General features: G+C 50.3%; 5 protein-coding genes across 5 annotated transcripts; all 5 read right to left on the reverse strand.

Moving 5' to 3' along the window:
* Positions 1-3,650: 3,650 nt before the first annotated feature.
* On the reverse strand, positions 3,651-4,100 carry VTN00DRAFT_9751 (uncharacterized protein; the record flags this gene model as incomplete). The annotated part of the gene is made up of 1 exon (XM_069436741.1): positions 3,651-4,100. One exon carries the CDS (start codon positions 4,098-4,100, stop codon positions 3,651-3,653), a length of 450 nt encoding a protein of 149 aa, XP_069284350.1.
* Positions 4,101-4,135: 35 nt separating this feature from the next.
* VTN00DRAFT_9752 (uncharacterized protein) lies at positions 4,136-7,768 on the reverse strand (the record flags this gene model as incomplete). Its single annotated transcript, XM_069436742.1, has 6 exons — positions 4,136-4,479; positions 6,099-6,172; positions 6,236-6,402; positions 6,462-7,070; positions 7,128-7,616; positions 7,688-7,768. 6 exons carry the CDS (start codon positions 7,766-7,768, stop codon positions 4,136-4,138), a joined length of 1,764 nt encoding a protein of 587 aa, XP_069284351.1.
* Positions 7,769-8,724: 956 nt separating this feature from the next.
* Positions 8,725-9,745, reverse strand: VTN00DRAFT_9753 (uncharacterized protein; the record flags this gene model as incomplete). The annotated part of the gene is made up of 4 exons (XM_069436743.1): positions 8,725-8,972; positions 9,027-9,307; positions 9,383-9,493; positions 9,666-9,745. 4 exons carry the CDS (start codon positions 9,743-9,745, stop codon positions 8,725-8,727), a joined length of 720 nt encoding a protein of 239 aa, XP_069284352.1.
* A 2,744-nt stretch (positions 9,746-12,489) lies between these two features.
* On the reverse strand, positions 12,490-14,133 carry VTN00DRAFT_9754 (uncharacterized protein; the record flags this gene model as incomplete). Its single annotated transcript, XM_069436744.1, has 1 exon — positions 12,490-14,133. The coding sequence occupies one exon, from the start codon at positions 14,131-14,133 to the stop codon at positions 12,490-12,492; it is 1,644 nt and encodes a 547-aa protein (XP_069284353.1).
* Positions 14,134-18,764: 4,631 nt separating this feature from the next.
* VTN00DRAFT_9755 (uncharacterized protein) lies at positions 18,765-20,401 on the reverse strand (the record flags this gene model as incomplete). The annotated part of the gene is made up of 2 exons (XM_069436745.1): positions 18,765-19,535; positions 19,595-20,401. The coding sequence occupies 2 exons, from the start codon at positions 20,399-20,401 to the stop codon at positions 18,765-18,767; spliced, it is 1,578 nt and encodes a 525-aa protein (XP_069284354.1).
* Between the last annotated feature and the right edge of the window lie 1,222 nt (positions 20,402-21,623).

The raw sequence follows: 21,623 nt of genomic DNA on the forward strand, positions 1-21,623 counted from the left end.
TCTGGGTTTTCTATTTGGCCGAATCCGGAGACAACAGATGATATAAGAAAGATGTAGATATAGGAGTACTATACTTGCCTTTTGCATGCCTCTTGCATTCCCAAGGTATCTATGACCGTTGCGTGTCCCGTTAGGCACGGTCGCAGTGATGGAGACGAAATGCTGATGACTCGAAAACTGTCTTCGGTCCCCCGTAGCATCATGAGGGCCCCTATATCTCGTCCTCGTCTAGTATATATCATCGATAGACATCTTGTAACCCTCGAATCATGGTATTCCTCATTCACTTCAGGGCCTGCTTGCCACGAGTGATGCCTGAGGACCATCTTCGCATGATGGTCGTTGGATGTTCGCTGTTTGCTCCGTTCATCTATATCTGCGTGCCTATGGTTAAGACATAAGATCAGTAGCATAACGTCAATGAAAGCAAATATGCCTCCAAAGAGGATCTCGAATGACGGCATAGCAGCTGTTAGGTTAGCAGTAAGATGTCAACAGCAGACTCTCATCGCCCTGCCTCATAAGTGCTGCCAGTTAGTGATACCCCTGAGTGAGTTATTCATGGACCGAACTTCAATCAGACCCTGGCTAGAGTGTCTGTATCTTTGTATAGATATGATTCACCATTGCAGAGTGCTGCCAGCGACTTCGATGTGTTGTATCGTTCGACGAGGATGTATCTCGATCCCCCCTTCTCGAACCCCTCTACCTGAGGTCAAAATCAAGGCCCATTCCCGCAGAACCGGTCGAAACTCGACGATCTCGAGTCTGCTTTTTTAGAAAAAGATGTTCTGAAAAGAGCATTCTGGTGGCGAGAAAATAGAGGGGTGTTTCAGGCCAGGGCACCAGTGCGAACCTGACAACGCAGCCGAACACCCCCCCAAGTCCAACAGGCATATTCAGTAGAAAGCAGACAAGAGGAGGGAAAGAAACTGAATAAAATATGACATCTCATGCGATCAGACGTCTGAGGACCTTGGTGGGTGCATACAGCGACCCTGTTGTGCTGGCATCGCAGGATCCTCGAGCGCGCAGCACCCTGAGGACCTTGCGAGCAAGCGACCGCCATTCCCCCTCAACGGGTTTGTCAGAACCTGCTCGTGCGTTGTCTCCTCTCTCCTGCAAGAAAACGACCCGCTCTTGAGGGGCGAAAGCATTAAAGACCAAGCGTGGCTCATCTACGCGATGATTTCTTGACGTAGTACAGACCACCTGGGGTAAGCTCACCGTGACCAGTTTTGCTGGACGAAAGGATCCCATGATCACCCACGCTGACAGGAGACACGTTTAGATAGTATAAATTCTGAGATTGAGCCTTCCGCTTCAAGAAAATGCTGAAAGAACGCAAGGTTTACGATTGCGTGGCCTCGAGCCCACTGTTCCGACTCTTCAAGAGCTGAGCGAACCTATGGAGACCCTACCTTCAAGCAAAATGGACTTCGACGTACTATGAGGTCCAGCTCTAATGGCTGTGACCACCGGTCTGGAATATATGTTTAAATTCTGTAGGTTATGCGACCCTTGAAGATGCCCAGTGAGGCAGGTCCCGTCCTGGAAAGAGGACCACAACCGTGCTATTTCGCGGACGTCACGTCGAGCCTCGAATGGCACTCCCTGAGAAATCAATACCAGAGTCTGGCTTGTGGAGAGTCTAGCGTTGATTCTCATCCAGAGAACGTGCGCCTTCGATGGTGAACTGATACCCCGGCTGAAGCTTCTCGGTTTCATCCGCAAGGATGAACTTATCTTTTTATGTCGCGACTGAATTTCGAAAGAACATTACCTGTTTTCCATGTATTGTTGAAGCCCTTGTATGCAAAGGCATTCATACAAGGGTCATCGTTCAGTTTACGAAGAGCAAGGATGCCTCTGGCGATTCACCTTTTGTCCGTTGTCTCGATCTTTGCTTGCTGGTTTTAACGCAAACAAGGAGGCAGTATTGATGTGACGCTCATGCTGAAGTTGAGAACTGACTCATCATATTGCTGCGTCGGTTATGAAGAGACCTAGCTCACCTTCCTGTCAACTGTCGGCTGCGAGAAGAGCAGACACGACAGCAGATATGGATATTCCAGTGTCCTTCGGCTGTTTAGTCGACAGATGCTTTATAAGACATTTCCAGCGATTTTGTGCGATGTTGCTTTCTGGAACGTCGTTAGCAGGCTGCAGAACGTCATGGCTTGCTGCCATGTCACTTCGGACTAGGAACACCAACAGACTGCGATTCATGGACTAAAAATGTCACTGACGTCTGTTGAAAGACAAGAAACCGATTCACGATGACCATCAGGGCTAAACAGGCCCTTTCCAACAAGATCCCACCAGGGTAAATCTCACGATGACAATATCTCTGGTTATGCCCTGCATTTGTTGTGACGGGAGAGATGTTTTTTTAACCGCTCGAAGTCATCTCCAGCCTTGCGTCGTCTGTGGCGAATCTCAGATTTCGTCAACCGGCGGAGGGATTGCGATTGCGTGCTGAGGCCTCACAAGACGAGTCCAAGGTGCGCGAAGCCGGCAATGGATGCAAAAACGCGTCGCTGTCGAGAGATTCGCTCTGGCAGAGATAGAGGCTGTCTCAGCGACGCATGGTTGATGACTGTCTTCTTGGATCGCACCACGACGCTCGTGGCGGTCTGTTCGTCTCCTTTTCGGGGGGAGCCCTCAGGCTGTTTGTTTGCTCCACGAACACCCGTTCTCATGGAACCACCAACTGACTGACGAAGCAACGCAGCGTCTGGGCTGAACAGGAGGACAACAGGCTTCACGTCAGAACCAGTCTGTCGACGAGAACGGGTCAACCCCAGCTGACTGATACCTGGAGACTCCGTTTTTGCCGGGGTTGCGTTAAGCTCGATTTGAAAGCCCACGGCGGCCGCGGTGTCCACTCGGGGACCTAACTAGTGCCCGTCTAACGGCGCGATCCATATCCACGCTGACCTTCATGAGAACACGGACTTCTCCGGACAGGGTCCTCGCGAACCGTGGATACAGATGCGGCTTGTGGGCCTGTGTGGCGCCTGTCAGCAAACCAGCCCTGTTGGGGAGCCTGAAAGATGGACGAAGGTCACTCGCAGTGGTGCCCTTTTCTGGACGTACCTAATACGACTCTTATTAGGCGGACAGCTGCCTGCCGTCCTGATTGTGGTTTTATTCTGCTTCTGATCTTATGGACAGAGAGGCGAAGAGGCCCCATACAAGGAGAACAGCCTGGAAGCTCAACGCGCTGTCATATCCCGTTGGATACGAAGAACCCACCTTGATAGGCACGCTATGGGTCCATGCAGGCGAGTCCGGAAGTCTCAGAACGGCTCCGAGTACAGAGGTGCAGCCCTGGGTGGCTAAGCTTAAGAGCTAAGACAGTGGTGGGCTGGATTGAAATGTGACAGATTGAAGTCGACGCGTGAGTGGCAGATATTCTCCTTTTGAATGTCATCCTGCAGCCTCTAACACTATTATTGCATTCTGGAGAATGAACTGTGGGTACCCTGTATTATGTACTGCGTGTGGGATTGGAGATGCTCGAACCGTTCGCACATCGATCACACCTATCTACCTAACTCCGTGGCACAGCCCTCATTATGACCTTGACTGCCTATATGTATGTGTCTCTATACGTATTTCCACCCATTCACAAATACACGTCAATCCTAACCAGGAAGCAGAGGCGCATTCCTCTGCCGTCGCCAGAACTTCGCCCTCCCCCGCCACTCATCCGTCAAGACCCAGCCTCCCCACCGCTCCAACGCCTCTGCCGAAAACTCCCACGAAAACTCACTCAGATGGTCATCGCCCCAGACGATGACCTGCCCACGGTCTTCTACATCATAGACGAAAGCGCACAGCACCTCATTCAGGAACGCACTAGCGGTCTGAGTCCCAGCCCCGATCAACCGATCCCGGAGCGACGGTGACGGGATCAGATCGATATAGCCGTGATGAGGCGTCCGCAGCTGCAGAGCCGTCGGTTTCAGCGACGCAGGTAATGAGGGAGCCAGGGGAGCCAGCGTCGTCAGATGCAGATGCAGATGCAGTTGCTGATCGGCGATCATCAGGACCGGAGCCAGCCGCTCCTGCAGGTCGCGCCGAACAGCGGCCATGTTCGCTGGGACGAGTATGCACAGCGACGACTCTGTCAGAGTGGATTGACGACGGAATGAGACTGCGACGGGATTGGGCTCGGAAAGTCCACGAACTGCCCAGTCCCAGTCCCAGCCCTCTGCGTCTCGAATGTAGTCTGGAACGGATTGAAAGACGAAGAAGAGGAGTACACGGAAGGAGGAGGAGGGGGAGGGCTCGAGGTCAATTGTGGAGCGGGCGATAAGCTGCTGTGGTCCGAGCCGTAGAGTCTCAGGTTCTCGTTCTCGATGCGTAGCTCGTTGATTTCGTGTCGGAGGCGCTCGAGTTCCTCGGTCTGGGTGTTGGTTCGTTCGCGCTCTGCGGCTTCCAGTCTTTTGAGGTGTTCTTTTCGTCGTTGTCCTGGCCACGACGATGTTAGTCGTGTATTCTCTGTATAGAGTACACGACACAGAGATGAGGATAGGATATAATAAATGACAAGTCTAACTTGCTGAATAGACGCTGTGCGTTCTTATTTCTTATTATACACCCTGGATGGATTGAAGTGGTCAGGGTCGTTTCCTTGAACATATTCAATGGACCGAATAAACGCAAAACCAAGTATGTGCAAGCATATGGTGAGCCAAACAAACCTTTTCTTATCCATCTTTCTTCGCTTATTCGACATCAGACATCTTGAACCGTAAAAAAAAATTCTATCGGTATGACTGTTGAATCCTTTCTCTCCTTCCTGCAGAAAAAGGGAACCATAACGCCATATTTACATTCATCTTCGCAAGGATCACCGACGCCCGATGATGATCCAGCTCTGGTAGATGATCATCCCACGATCGAAATAGATCTGAATCCGTCAAGCAGTGCGAGCTGAGAAATCTATAATGGAGTACTTTGGAGGCCTTGTGAGGCTTGCAGTCATCAGCACAACTGTTCTGGACATTGATTTGCGAGCTGAAGCGATGATTATGACGATTAGATCGAGGCATTTCTCGACTTGACGCCCGGGCAAGGCGTATTATTATCTGACTAGCCTGCCATGGAGAAACGATTAGAGAAGACCGTAATCAGGGGTCTCCACAGACGAGATGAACGACACTCGTTTAGATCGCGACAGTAGTCTAAGCTTTTGTGGCGGAGTAGATATAGAAAGTAAGGTAGACAGAAGTGAAGCGGTAGCTGAAAAACTATCTCAAAATGGTCACCAGTTCGTGCTTGGCTATGCCGACCGTTGATCATAAGCCAGGTACAGCCTACGGGGTTTGACCTTTCAACCAATTATGGCTCTTATGCGCGATCACTTATACGAGGTGACCAATAATAGCGGAGAAGGAAAAGGGCTGACAGCGGCTCTGCACCAACACCAAAAGACATTTCTGCAACCCAGGTAGCGTCGCGGAGGTAACCCGAAACGGTAACCTGCTGTACGGAGTCACTCTGGATGGCATTTCGGCCCTGGCGTTGACTGCTTTACAGTCAGCGTCTAGGTCTTTAGCAGAGAGTTATTCTGCAATTCGCAGTAAGCGAAGTGCCCCAGCGCTGCTTTTTACAGGATCCAACCCCGCAGTCGGGAACATTTCTCTCCCGCCCTGATGTGAGACTTGATGTCAAGTGTCTGTCCATGCTGACCTCGGGAGATCTGAACAGTAGGTAAGAGTATGCAGATTACACACCTGCCGGCGTTCGAGATTATCGCTTAACACATCCATCAGATTGCTCCTTTATAGGTCACACGCATGTTCTTATCATCGAGACATTGATGCTTGGTCAAAATTCCTCGGCTCTATTTGCTTCTCTCTGCTACCATGAAATAACGATTCGGCAAACCAGGAAGAGACTGACTGTCCGGTCTAGAGGAACAACACCTACTGGCGGTCCTCTAGTCCCATTATGTTCTCACTCGGGTAAATGATTGTTCATCAGGCCGTTGTCTGTCTTGTCCAATGGTCCGACAGGTTTAAGCTTCACCATCAAAGGCCCCTTCTCCCAGAACACGAATATATTTTGACGATCCCAGTGCTTACTCTCCGGCAATAGTTCCAGATCAAAGTTGAACAGCAGTCTCGCCAGTATCAGGCGCATCTCGAGATATGCCAGGCTGACATTTCATACATATTAGTAAATCCTAACCATTGTACTATATGTACCGGGACGTGCGTACTTTCTGCCCAGGCAATTGCGAGGTCCGACTTGAAATGGTTGCAAAGCTGACTTTGCATCTCCCTCAAATTCCTGACTGTCCGTCCAGCGCTCCGGAATAAATTCATCCGGCCGGGAGAAGTTCTTCTCTGATCGATACATCGCCCAGTGCCAGACAGCGACCGTTGTCTGCTCCACAGTCAGCTTCACAAGAACAGATATTATCTGGAGATGGAAAAGACACCCACCCCAACAGAGACAGGTCTCCCCAGGATAACCTCCGGATCGCGAGTTCTTCGTGGGAAGGCCCCTGGAATTGGCGGGTAGAGGCGTAATGCCTCGTCCAAGCAGGCTAGCATATATGTCAACTTGTTCACGCTGACGAAAGTAATTTCCTCCTCGGAAGAAAACGACGATCTCACTTCGCGGACAAGAATCTCCAGTTTCTGCGGATGGGTCACCAGCAGATGTGTCACTCCGGAGAGAAGTGTTGCCGTTGTCTCGCTGCCTGCTGTTATCAGAGTCCCTGTAGTTGCAATAAACTCCTCCGTGGAGACCCCACTCTCAGGGCGTACCATCCTGTGGACGAAGTCTTTTCTGTCTGTTTGGGATTTTAGTCGCCGCATTGCCTTTTCAATTCTTATTTGGATTTGTTGCTTGCGATTCTTTATGATATGCTTAGGGATGAAATATGCCAGGATTCTTTTTAAAGAAGGATAGAAGGAAGTAGCTCGGAAGTAAGTGAAGAATCTGGAGCTGCTAAATATCAACGTGATCCATGGATGATACTGGCCGCTGGCCAGGCAATCAAACGACTCCCCATAAGCCAGGTCGCCAATAACATCGAAAGTAAAGAACTGCAATGGGTTAGCGCAGAGGAATGTTTCGCAAAAATCCTAAGGATTGACAGTTACATTAAACCATTGCACCATGTTCACGGCGTTCTTCCCACCGTTGCTGGATTCGTGCAAACGGCTGATGAACTTGTCTGCATATCTCTGAATGATCGCTTCCTGTTCCCTCAACGACTTCTCGGAGAATCCATGAGACAACAAGCGTCTCAACTGCCCATGCCGCTCACCTGGAGCTCCAATGATGCTCAAATAACCAGACGACTCCTGGTGATAGAAGGCCGGATCCTTTGGGATCTCGTGCCCGCTAGGTCGATGACCGTAGATCTCTTTCCAAGCCCTGGGATTGTTGTATGCCAACTCATCGGGCGCGATTCGGACAATATCTCCGTATTTCTCATGGAGCTTGAGGACATCAAATGGAATAGTCCCACGGATCAGGCACCTGAGGTACCATAACCGTGAAACCTGTGCGAGAAGAGGACCCGGATAAGATGATAGAGGGTGAAACCAGAGATAGTACATCATGCGAGTGAGAACATAAACAATGCCCTATATAAAAAGACGGATTGAGAATTCAGTGTCATGTTTTGTGAAAAGCCTTTAGCCTATCCACGACTTACGACAACTGTCAAACTAGCCAGCCAATTGACCTCTGTAACGATCCTCTCCGCGTCAGCCGCCATCTTGGTCTTGAAATCCATGGCGCCGGTGAAGATAGCAGAATGCCAGCTATGTCAGAATGTTTTGCAACAGAATCGAAAAGTCCCGAGTCAACGTGAATGCAGGTTAGACAGGGCGGGTGATGTCCTCTTTATGATTGGGATCCAGCGTCAACCCCCACACCTCCAACAGCGAACTGGCAATAGTGTCCACAATTCGGTGCTTGTTGAATTAATGGACCGGATACTGTCACATGGAACTCGCTTGGAAACGGAAAGCAGGGCAATCTCGGTCAATTCATACATCCATAAGTTGAGCGTTGAATAAGGATTCAATTACACTGCATGGGTTAGTATTGCTTATGACCGAACTTGGGATGTGTGATTGGATGTGCGCAAGAATTCACAAGTGATTGATTGGAGAAGCTATAGAACTAGGGTCGCCTTACACCAGCTCTGCCTCAAATTGGCTATTTGTGGCTGTCCATGTGTTACACCAAATGGCAGCCATGCAACATTATCCTGAAATAAATGCCCCGGAGCATGGAACACTTAAACGGACGGTTATTGTACTGAGTCAATTAGTCAGGAGTTGAGATTTTGCAGTTCACGTTGGATTTACCCCCGCTGGTCATCGATGAGCAGGAGATTATGACAGCGGACGCCGCAGGGATTAGCTCAGTGGAAATTGTCAATTCAGCTGACCTATTGATGATCTTCGTGATGGATAGGATATTGAGTACATGAAGGGAGGATAGAAAGGATGAAATAGGCGGCTCCTGGGTCATTCGACTGCACAGGCAAGGAGCCACGCCCGCCCACTACCCATGATTCCTTCCGATAGTATTGCATGGGACATATCCTGTGTTGTATTCGCAAACTGTTCTGTATCTATTTTATCCGAATCTATGCCTCAGATACACACGTACCTTAGGTCTTAAATAGTATCTAAGTACCTAGGTTCCTGCTTACTAGTAGCAGTATATATATACGATGCCCTACTGCCCCTTCTGTCCAACGACCACCCCGCACCTCACATCCGGCAGCACCCCATTCGCAAACAGTCCCTCCAGCTCCCCGATCATCCCCTCCGTCTCCCTCCTCGCGACCTCCTCATCACTTGCTCCCCCAGAACAAAGCAACAACACCGTCACCATGGCCCGGACGATCTGCAAGACCCACCGCTGCCCAATCTCCGGCTGGGGGTGGGCGAGGGAGCCGTAATCGTGCCGGGCAACGTTCACCTCTACTCGCTGCTTTGTTTATTATTCCCTAGAACTGTATTGTACCCAGTACTTACTCAGAAGTGTCACCAAATTAGCCACCACGGCTCTGTAATCCACTTCCCGGAGGGCGACGACCATCAATCGGACATTGACCAGGTCGTATCGATTCCGATGCTTGTCGGGGAAGGGCTCCAGGATGTTCTGAACTGAGAAGTGAATGTTCCTAGCCCCAGCATCTGCGTCGGAGGGGAATTGATCCGGGGAGACATCGAAGCCGCGGTAGTATCGTGGACGTTTTTCTGCTGCGGACGCTTCTTCCCTCTTCAGGAGTTCGGAAACGTCCCGGAGCCAGATGCTAGAAGGTGCTTGTAATCAGCTATACATCCTAGGTATGGAGCAACCATTAGATGAAAGAGAATAGAAAGCTTACCCTGTTCCGGTACCGACATCCGCAACGGCAAACAGATTCTCTCTCGGTATCGACTCATTAATCGGACTTCCTCCGGTAACTTTTACGATGAACTCATGCTGCTCGTCCAGTCTACAGCACTGCAATTTATTTAACAGCATCGTCAGCAGATGCACATATAACGAGCTTTTCATCGAAATCCGTTTGGGGGGAGGAGGTCAGGGGAACACAACTATGCCAGGTAGGTAGTAAAGATGTACTATGTGCAATACAGTACATAAACAGGTACTCAGGTAAAACCTACCGAGCAGACTCCTCCTCATCCCTCTTATTGAGCAGATAGAGCTCCTGCTCGTGCGCTTGCGCTTGCACTTCTGCCGCCATTTCCTTTTATTCTTCCGAGTATCAACGAGCTGCTGTTCTGATGGATAAATGGGAAAACGTCCCGATATTGAAAACTATATGTATGTACCTCCATTAAATATTATTGTTCTTAAGTAAGTACATACTAGGTAGGCACCTAGGTAGATAAGTAAACACTAATATCTAATGTACTGTACAAATACTTACCTAGGTACTTGGCACTTTAGTGTTGAGTGATTAATTTTCCCGATTACTGATCATCCGAGACATCCCTCCGCTCAACTCGAACTGCGGGGCTCCCAACCGAACCTACTAGTGGTCCATGGTGACTGAAATCACAAAGGCACCATGGGTACAGGGTGGACGCTCTATGAATAAGTGGCAGACATCGCCAAGTGATTCAATCGTAGGATCTGTGAGAAAATCCAAAGTACCCAGGTGGTTATACAAGGCAGTATAAATTTTCAACCGGCCCCGAGCCCCTCTTCTGAATAGGGATTAAAAATAATATGAAGAACAGCGTAATCAGGATGATGCAAATTCAAGAAATGTCACCTGACCAGACGTATGTCCTAGGACGACCATATTACTATTCACAGCTGAACATTCGGCTCTGTAATCTGGTGGAAGCCAAAGAAGATTCTGCCCACTTCGAGTCACCCATTCCTTATTGACAAATATTGCACAAACTGGTCGCTCCTGAAGATGACGCACGCCAGGTGAGCCAGAGTCGAGAGCTAACAACCCTCGGTCAGTTTTGAGATATCGGCCATCCTTTGAAAATGATAGACTTGTAAGCACTGCATTGCTCTTGCGTGTTTGTTTCCAAGCTCCAGTGCTTGCGTCCCAGAGCCGCACAGTGTGATCGGCTGAAGCTGACGCCAGCGTCTGGCCATCTGGTGAGAAGCTGACAGCCTGAACCGAATCTGTATGGCCTTCGAGGGTCTGCAGACAGGGATCCCAGCTTTCTCGAACACCAGTAACATTCTTTATGTAGGGCAACCTTGCCTCCCAATATTTTTTTTCTTGACCTCACTCCTCATAGGACAAAATGTAAGCGCGGTCCCACAAGTCTGCAAAGGTGCCTGTTCTATGATCGACCTATAGCTGAGCGTGAACCTTTCAGCATCCTTTAAAATTATAGCAAGCCTAGCACTGATGGTCGACTGTCATCGTTTAGTATCAGAAATGTATAATTGCGGGTGTCATCTAACATACCTGGATTCTGTGAAGTCTTCTAACTATCAATAGTCCATCTGAAACCGCACGTATGAGGCTCAGACTCTCAAGCCAGTAGGGTAGGAGCAAACGGGAGCAGAATGAGACTAGGACCGCACATTGGTGTGACACTCTGGAGTATACCCACCCTTGGCTAACACTGCCCTCGGCAAAACTTTCCCTGGGCGTCTTGTCAACATCCCAAAACAATATCTTCTATACATCCCTCGCGGCAGATTCCATCAGCAGTCTTAGTCTTTTCTTTTTTTTCTTCTTTTTTTTTATTAGGAGTTCTGGAAGATCCAGCTGCCAGTCATATTCTCTATTCTACCTGGCAACTAACAGGCAGACAGGCGGACAATTGTGGATGCTTGGAATGTGGTTGCGTTGACCTTCTATTCTCCGCCTCTGTCTATGGGCAGCAGTCGGATTCTTTTGTCAATAGTACGTGAAGACATCACTTCGATTTCTAGAATATCATAACGCTCTAACAGACACAGCATGAATAATTCAGATTTCCCTTGACGTTGTGATTTCTCTGACACCTTCTCACTCAAGCTTGTTAATTTCTCTGTCCGCGACTGGACAGTAACTAGATCGTAAATGACATTCTCTCATTTCATTGACCCCTATCAAAAACTTGTAAAGACTACTTATCTCTTCAATTCCCATCTCCTCCCTAATCCTCTGTAGAAACGGCAACAGGTCTAGAGCTCAGCTTCCAATTCAAGCCATGCCCAGAGTGAACTGCTTCTGGATAGCCACCTCCTTCACCCTGTCCCGGGTTTCCACAGCGCGCAAGAGTTCTCGGTAGGCGTCACAAATAGCATTAGTTTCAGAGCGCAGGCGGGCAGGGACCTAGCAGCTAGAGTTTCGTCTGCCGCCGAACAGGGCAGCGAATCTGCAAAACGCAATTCTTATGGAGAAAGAATAATTTAGGCATCTACTACCTACCTAAGTAGGTATTCTGCAAGGAGGCGGAGTCTATCGAATATGTGATGATAAAACGGTAACTACACTACTAGTGCTTATTCGAAAGCGGGCGGTCTTCCCCGCATCATGATCCATTGGAGCTGGTCCTAAGACCCGACCACGTGGTAGAGCCGACATAGGTGAGGTCCGATGGAATGGACCTACGGACTGAGGTCATAATAGGTACCTACCTGAGATAGACCAGGTGCGTTTGGAATATTCCCACTCGGGACGAGATGGAGATGTGGGGAATCCTACAGCGACCTTATCCAGCATGAGATACGAGATAAAAATATGGACCATATAATACTGAACGGGGTCTCTTCCCGTCTCCCCTTGAGGAAATTTTTACGAACAAGATTTTTTTTGTCATTATAATAAATGTTGTGCATTCCAAGCAATATTCAATCTTTACCCTCCAATTAATAATAACCTGTACACCCGAAAATACCCAAACCTAACCGGTAACCCGTGAGAAACGCCATGCCTGCTCGCCCAACTCTATCCTAGAAGACAAACCCGAAACGCCAGCGAGAAGTCCTTCGCAACATCAAATCATTTTTATGACCGTCCAATCAAGCCAAACGCCACTCCATAACTTCGTGTGCAGTCTCAGCCCTAATCTTATAGACCTTTCTCGTGTCACTCGCTGAATTGCCGCTGGACTGGTCTTTGTGTACCACCCGCAGGGTCTCGATGTCGACATTGACGATGTCTAGCAGGAACGACCACGGCTGGATGCTTGGTGAGACTCCAGAGGCCGAAAAGGGTTGCTGTTCCTGCTGCTGCGCTTGTTGAGACTGTTCGTTCGCCTGTGCGTTATTCTCCATTCCGGCCTCCTGTTTGAACACGGGCGAACCCAGTTCCAGGCTGTAGACATATAGTGCGCCCCCGTTCGAGAAGCTATACGAGTGCCCTGCTCCAGGCTCATAGACGACCAACAGCTTTCCGTCGTCCGACAAAGCCAATAACGGATGGGATGTAGTGACGTTGGGCATGTTGACCGGGTTCCAGCGCTCTTTGGCCATCTCACGGTTCCGCGCTACCACCGCAGCATCGCTCGTCGAGAGACCAACTGCCGGCTCCTCTGGTGGATTCTCCAAGAGGTTGTTCCAGCTATCGGCAGTCCGGTCCTTCCGCGACGGCAGCTGTCTCCAAACGCTGACCCTGTGGTCGCTATCAGAGACGAAGGCGATGCAGTAGCAGTTAATACCCGTGTTCTGAAGCGCCGCGATGAAGAACCTTCCAGGGGCCTCCGACCAGCCCTTGCACACCGACTGAGGCAGCAATCGCAGTCCTTGGAAAGAAGTCTTGTTGTCGTCTCGCAATGTCACAGCCAATGCGACGGAATCGAGGTATATGTTATGAATATTCTCCCTCCAGTAGTGTAGACTGCCTGCATCGGACCGATTGGAATTTGATACCCATACTGGTGGGGGGTTTCCCAGGTATCGCACACGCGTCTGTCGGTTTGTGTTCGGCTCTTTTCCAATAGTCACTCGAAGCAAGGTGTCGTCCTCCGCGAAATCCAACGACTCGATCACACCCTTCGCCTCTTCGTATCCCGAAACCCCCGGAGGCACGATCACTGAATCATTGTCTCCCAGAACATATTCCACCGGCGAATCTGGATTATTCAGGTTCTCGAGGTCATAAATGTGAATTGAACGGCCCAGCGCCACGGCGATAAGGCTACCGCGGTTCGACAGAGCAACGTGGTATTTGGCGTAGTGCTGGCACATGGACGGCCAGTTCATCCTACCCTCCACCATCGTCCGGCTCATCGTCGTCCAAAGTGGGTACAGAGACTGCGCGAGGTTGAATTCCAGCTCGTCCGTGTCCTCATCGACGTTGTACAGAACGACCCTTGAGCCGTTCAACGATGCCAGCTTTGCGCCATCACCGGATGTCCCGAGCACAGTGGAATAGGTACACTTCTTCGGACGCTTCCGCTCCGAGACTCTCTTCCTGATGCAATTGCGTCTGCCTAAGAGGTTCGTGTGCACGATCTGGTTGTAGAGAGCATTCCAATCTTCTTCCGTCATCACGTCGTTTGAAGGTAGAGGGGTGGGAGTGCGCTTGAGGGCCTCGCGGAGCATAAAGGAGCTTGACGCGGCATGTCGCCAGGAACTGCAGGCGAGGCGGGCAGCCCAGTAGGTGTCCGGATCGGTGGAGAGCAGTATCGACTGAATTATTTCGGTCGGGAGGGTTGCAGCCATGGCAGATATGAAAGCTATCAAAGTCGACCCAACCAGGTGTAGAGTATGTACTGAACGAGCGATCAACACTAGGGTATCAATTGGTCAAATAGGAAACTGTGGGGTATCAAATAATGCAGGTCTAAAGAATAGAAGCTTGATATCGAAAAAAAGAACAATAGATGACAAACAGGGGCGACGCAGCAGAAATATATATCAAGATTGACTCGGGATATCGGCCGGGCAGTTTCTTCTCACGTCATGCACTGGTATTTCTAAAGCTACCCGTACTTTTCCCAAAGAGGCAGGATCCCCTGAGGACGCTCGGGTGTTGGGCAGGGCCGAGTTGTCCGCCCGCATAACTCCGTAATTTCCCTTGCAGACGATCGCTGATCAGGCCGTCCGGCGGTAGACTGGTGATATTGCAGGAGTTGGGCGAGGCCCGTCCGCCGGTGCCGATGAAATTTCGTTCTGGACTGCATCACGGCAGGATTGAGTTGGCTGCCGGCCATTGCCACCGGGAGCCTGGGCTTTTCTCCGAATGTCAGCCGTCCGCCGCATCTGGAAACCGGGTCGAAAAGAGGAGAGCCCGGCAAAGCTTAGCTGGAGATCATTGGAGCATGAGCAAGAGGAATGACGGGCAGAGTTCTGAACAACCTGCCAACCATACACAGTACGATACACAGACTCATGCCGCGGGCCCGTCGGCACAGAGTCCCGACCTGCCCTGAGCACGCAGGCTGTCATTGAGGCTTGAAAGACGGGGATTCATATGCCTGAAATCAAAGGATCCATCACGGCGCATAATGTCGTGGGAGACCAAGTCATGTGGATCTCTCAAGGCAAATGCAGTTCTCCGCCATCTTTCGATACTCACAGGCCGGAATCGGTTCGGGATGCGAAGAAAACAGGTGATGATTCAGTCTGTGTTGGACGAGGTGACTAACCGTTTACGTATGATCTACGTCTTCCAGTGAGTGGTAACGGTGTCGCCAAGCATCGTCCGCCGCGGGATCTCGCATATCTCCTCCGGAACATCAAGACGGCTATTTGATATCGGTATGAATATACGTGTTTATGTATCGATATCACTGTACTAACTTCCAGCCTTCTTCACCCATGTCGAGCCATATTACTATAGTCGTCCCTCTCACTGGCCGATTCCACCTATGGCATCCAGACACTCGACTTCTTCTGCTCCACCGGCTGCATATAGTTCCCGCCGGTGAAAAGCCATAATTGTACGCGCGCTCGGACTCTCTCCTGCAGGGACTCAAGCTTTGCGTATAATTGCCAACACCAAACCTACCTTCTCTGAGTAAGATACTCCGTGCGCAATAAATAGTGCCGACGTCCCGAGTGCGCCGGCAGTACGGGAAGGGTGTCCATCACCGTCAGCCTGCCGAACAACAACTCCCCGATGCCGGCATGCTGCAAGTTTGAACAGCTGTTGATAACAGATGACGAGTGACCATTCATATGAATCTCTTACGTGATCAGCATAGGTGTGAATTCAGTACCGTAACATGCCTAAAACATCATCCACCTCAGAACAAGTGTCTTATCAACTTCATCGAAGACGGCTAGGTAGAAAATTCTCGACCAAGAAATCATCGCACGCGGTAGGGGTTCTGCTCGTGCGACCACAGTACTGTGTAAGTACATTATCGCCAATGCAGGCTCCAGGGGTTACCTGTATTCCGTCGAGCTTCTAGACCTTCTAAGGGCTCTGAATGTCTAGCAATGCCTCTAGGCTCTAGCCCTGCTGCTGCCCTGGAGACGTGCTAGCAGGGGACCAAGGATAGATCCAAACTACCGGTCTCACGGGCCACACGCGACTTTCACCGCCCAACGTTGAGGGATATATCTGACTTTGACTACGATTGTGCACCAGGAACCATCACAGATGACCCTCTCTAGAAAAACAACTACCGGATCGAACGCTTATACGTAACTTCTGCAGCTACAGCGATTATCGTTTCATGATCGTCACACCCGTCTTCAAAGAAGTAGTTATAGCCCTCGTATACGGAGAGCTCTATCAGATCTGAAAGATAGTTATTTTCTCTCGGAGGCTTATCATTAAACTAACAGCATCCAACCCATTGTTGTGAAATGGACTGCACAGTACCTACCTATGCAGAGATCAATTCAATCGAAGGCAGGTTACCAGCCACCTGTCTTCCCGATAAACCCCCCCCCCTATTTTGCGGGAAATCACTCCGCCATCAGTCTCACCAAATTTGACGTGTCGTCTGTCGAACTCTCACCGTACCATTATTATCAATATTTTACACCCACCTCAGCTAGAAGCATCCATCACCTCATCCCCACAGTCCTAGTCAAATATGAAAGAAAAGGTGTACACAATAATACAGTAATGTAGGGCAGCGACATTGCAGCTGCATCATACGACACGACCCAAAGAAAATAGCACGCGATGATCGCATCGGTTGACGTCGACCCATCAGGGAGGGTCTCCTCACCGCGCCGTTTTCCGATTTTCCGCTCTCCTGGGCCCCGTTCGTTCGTTCGCGGGGGGGCGCGGCTGACTCCGGGACGGATGTGTGACCCACTCGGGTGTGATCGGGTCGGGACGGGCCCGGGGGATCGGGACCGATTTTTGTGTGATAGTGATATCTGTGCCTGTGCCTGTGGCTGGGGATCGATCTATCTCGGTTTATGATCACCGTCATCATTATTTCCAGTCATGTATCAACGGTGGCAGCAATCGCAATTAATTAATGATAGATCATTGAAAAGATATAACAATATACCTGGCGAGTTCGGTTGAACGTTGAACTCAAGAGGATTATTTTATTTCTTGTGTGAGATTTACTTTTCATGTTACTTCATGCTGAATTCAAGTAAATGGTTTAGTTTGTGTATACTGTACCGATTGCCGTGACATTATTTTGTCAAAGTTTGAATTGTACGAATTCCCAGATCTCTACTAGCTTGAAGCACCAAGAATGTATATATACATGGGTAGATAAGCCAAGACTCGTAATCAGGTAGATAGAGGGGGACCGCCAGTGATCCGAGTCCGAGTTCGAGGACCCTAGTGGATAGATAACTTATCTATCAATCAACATGAACGTGTCCCCGTTTCCCATTCCTATCCTATCCACCTTCCACCTTAATCAACGAAACGAACTGATGTGGATCTTCTCTCCGGACAGCTTCTTTTCTTTATCTACTGTACTGCGTTAGATCTAGAGGCATAGATGTGGGTTTATTTGTGATGTTTTTTCTCCTTACAGGCCACTACATATAAATAAATATACCCATCACTAGTTCCGAGGCGAAGCCATATTAGAACATCTGAACCCCGTAACTACCTTAGGTAGGTAGGTTTTATTAGAATGTTTACCAATTTGAACGCTGCAACTCGTCGGACCTGCTCAAATCAAAGTGGAGAGAACGAACGAAGAAATTCGCGCTACCACCGTATTTGTTTTCTAATATCTTCAAGAATACAGTAACATGAGATTTCTTGTGTTCTGCAACGTCGAGCAATATTTCTATAGAAGAAGGTATATACACTATATATATATATATATATATATATATATATATGCTGTATGATAAGTATGATAGATGCTTGCCTTTCTATTCTCTAACTGGATACAATGAAATCACTTAAGTACTTAGGTGGGTTAGGCTGATTTAGATAGATGGATAACCCAGAACTGCAGCTCATCTAGGAATGGAAGTATCTACCTAATCTATACCTTACCTATCCACACGTGGCATGCGCACGTACGACACATCATTTGAGGAGTCAAATTGATCAATCAACTCACTTACTCACATACAGCATGCGAGCAAGCAAACTCATGGATGGAATGATATCACTTTTTTTTATGCAATCCAATTGACATAAACATGGTCTCTATTGATCTGATGTCTACCTACTCCGATTCTCATTCTCATCTATTTCCAAGGCCATACATAATCTCCACGATTTGATTTGATTTCATCTGATCTGATCACATGATTTGATTTTCCTTCTACTGTACAGCGTACAGCACAGTACATGCATGAACTACCTAGGCATCCATAACACGTCATACCACACATACCATACCATATCATTGCCATCCCCGTCCCATCCATTCGCGTCCGCTTCTTGACTGCTTGGACTTTGGATATTTCGTTTCTCATTTTATTTTCTGTTTTTAACATTCTGACAATATTGATGATGACAAAACTGCAGATGATAACGTCATTGTGGATGGCCTGAGAGGCTGTTTCGTTCATTGTGCATGTGCATGTGCATGAACCAGTGGAGGGAGTGAAGACGCGAGTGATCCCCGATTTTCGCTGTGGATGTGCCTTCTGCAGCAGACACCGTCGGCCCGTGCGGAAAGATCCCAGCGACGGCAACATGTGACAGTACCTTCAACTGGCGCAGATGGATGCAAATGATAAGACGAGGTGGTCGCGGGCTGGTATGATCGTGTTCTTCCTTCATTTGATCTTCGAAATGGCCGCCGAAAATTCCCATGATCCCAAATCCCCACCGGATGAACAGGTACCCGATCAAAAGACCCGAACGCCGTCAAGATGCATCAATCCATGTACTTTCATGTCACATGGACGCCTAAGGATGCTTTAAAAAGCCCATCACTTGCATCGCTTGACAGCCCTCAGACGATGATGTTCTTCTCACGCTTGTAAAGCTCCCGCAGGAACTTCAGAGTTTCAGCCGCAATTGACTGCTTAGGCAGGCTGTTTGGAAGATCGACAATCGCCCGTCTCATCAGGGCAATGCCAAAGTGTCCGAAGAAGTTGGCGATCTTGTCTGGCGAATACCGCAGCATCGCGGCCAGAAGCCACAGGTGAGTTTCCTGGATGTCCTCGGGCGGGATTGACAGGATCATGTACATGGAGTGCCAGAACAGAGTGTTCGGGCAAGGGTTCTTGCGCGTCGTCTTGCCAAAGTTGCGCAGCGTGATGGCGGCGAAGCCAGCACCAAGACCTGTCATCCGCTCCGAATGGGCCTGTGAGCTGATGAAGGGGCCACCGGGTTCTTCGCGACGCCAGCCCACGGCCAGCTTTCCGGCTTCGGTCCTCTCGTCGCCGTAGAAGCCCCAGAGAGCGGGGGCGAACACACGGTACTTGGCCCACAGGATGTCTACCAGTGGATAGCCGTTGAACGTGAATCCTTCTGTTGAGAAGATCTGGGCTGCGACGATGCCAATTGGCTCTGCGTACTTGGGGCTGATGGCTGCTTCAGTGACGAGAGATGCGATCAAAGACTTGGCAAGGATATTCAAAATGTATATGAACAACGCGGGCATTTGGGTATTCTCCGCTTTGGCCACCTCGTCTGGAGGGAAAGCGATGAATTCGCGAACGTCGACCGCGGGTTCAGTGATACTCAGCGCGGTCTCTAGCGTAGTCCGGATCTCTTGCAGCTGGAATTCGTATAGTTTCAGCAAGTGTTCAGATATAGGGTGGATGTCCCTTCACCTACCTGTGTGCGATTGGCGCCCTTCCCTTCTCTCAACTGGCCTACACACTTCCGGATCGACCGCCGTAGATCTCCCATGTTTTGCTTGATGGTAGCGTTGGTCTTCGATTGCTCTCTCATCCATTTCCTGAACGACTTCAGGTGCTTGTGCAGGTCGAGGTAGCGTTGATGCACGTTGACTTCATCCTGCGTTCGACGGCCGATGCCCAGCTGCTTCTGGGATTCAGCTCGAGCTTGCTGCTCCTGCTCAGCCTTCTGCCTCGCGGCATCTTGCTCCGCCTTCTGGCGCTCCTCTTCGCGTTTCCTCTTTTCCTCCTCCTGTCGTTCACGTTCCTTCCGCTCCCGTTCCTCCTCTGCTGCCTTCTTTGCTCGTTCTGCCTCTTCTGCCTTCTTTCGAGCTTCTTCCTCCTTGGCCCGCCGCTCAGCCTCGCGTCGTGCAGCCTCTTCCTGCTCGCGACGTAGTTGTTCAGCCTTCTCGCGCTCGATCCGTTCACGTTCCTTCCGTGCTTCCTCTTCCTTGCGTCGCCGTTCCTCCTCGAGCTGTCTCAGGTATTCCTGTAGTGTTTCCTCCGCCTCGTGGCGGACCTGGTCATGCAACGCAGCCGCCGCGTCGAGGGCCGCGTTGTGCTCTTCTTCGCGTTCACGATCGATACGGTCGAGGTTCTCGTAAAAGGATCTGCGTTCGTAGGCCTTGACGCGCTTCAGCTCGGTGTTGTGGAGACGGACCTGCTCGAGATCCCGGGCCAGGTCCAGGATGAGCTGCCTGGACGGGCTGTCAGGCAGGGGGGAATAGCTCTGCATCCTACCCATCTTGGATAGGAGGCACTTGCCAGTCGGTTAAGAGATAAGATCAAACGGCAATCTAGGAAGGAGATGTGGGGTCTTGACGTAGAGTAGAACTGGTGGAAGGTCGTTCAGGATGTGAGAGCAGCAACAGAATGGGTTACTTGAGGATGCTAGACATTGACAAAGGTCGATTGTGTGCACGAGTCTGTCCTATTCTCACGTCGAGGCTTCACTCCGCGGCGGGCTCCGACAACAGCACACGACCAGCCTACAATACTGGGATCATAGGCAGCGAATGTCTGTCCAACTTGCACTTTCACCCCAACTCTGTCCCTACTATCTGTGTTGAAGCCGTTGAGAGCAGCACCACTCGACCGCCAGAGGGCAACCGAGGTCTCCGCCAGGATGCTGGGTATCGGGCCGCTGCACAAAGAAATCTGGGGATCCTGCGTCTGTGTTGAAATAATACCCATCAGCACGAGTCATGAACGGGATGACCAGGAACCGGGAACAAACACCGCACAACGGACCAGCAACAGAGCAGAGAACAGCAGCAATGTCTGAACCGCACAACTTACCCCTTGTGATGCACAAAAGCGAGTAGCGCACAATGGCAGCTCAATTGGCAGCTTGACCAGAGTCTGGCGCGACCCAAACTTCGAGGACAGCTCCACGCAGACGAGGCTAGCCGATCGCCGACGGGTAGCGATGCTTAGTGTTCCCTGGGGCGCGCTACGGCACTTGCATCATCGTGAGCGTCACTCTCAGGCAGCGTTTCACGAAGGACTCAGGAGCAACGCGGAGGGGGTTTCGAGATGCTCGAGCAGAGGGCAGAGACGAGCATCGCCAGACCGCTGCGAGAAGCACCACCGTTGGAGCGCACCCGGACAGCAGCTGTCAAGGCCGGCGCCGCAGCCTAAGGGCCCTAGGCGGCACCCGCCATGCCCGCCGCCAACCACGGGGCATCACATCACGACGACGAAACGCAGCGCCCGCTAGACCTCCCGCCGGTCTCCAGACAGAGGCGCCCGAGAATCCCCAGAGTGCCGCCAGCTCACAGTCGACAACAGCGGTGGGCGAGCAGCTGTGCTGGCCTGTCGTCTGCTCGACGTAGCCGGCCTGACCCTTCCACCTCTTTCTCCTCTGCCCTTCCCTCCCCCACACCCTTTCTCTCTCCTCCCCCCCCCCCCCCATCACCACAACTCTCTCCCATCACCTTCGCCATCTCCCTTCTTCACCTCTCCCT

The sequence above is a fragment of the Thermoascus crustaceus genome, assembly GCF_041956765.1.
Source record: "Thermoascus crustaceus strain CBS 181.67 unplaced genomic scaffold VTN00scaffold_8, whole genome shotgun sequence".
Lineage (NCBI taxonomy): Eukaryota > Fungi > Ascomycota > Eurotiomycetes > Eurotiales > Thermoascaceae > Thermoascus > Thermoascus crustaceus.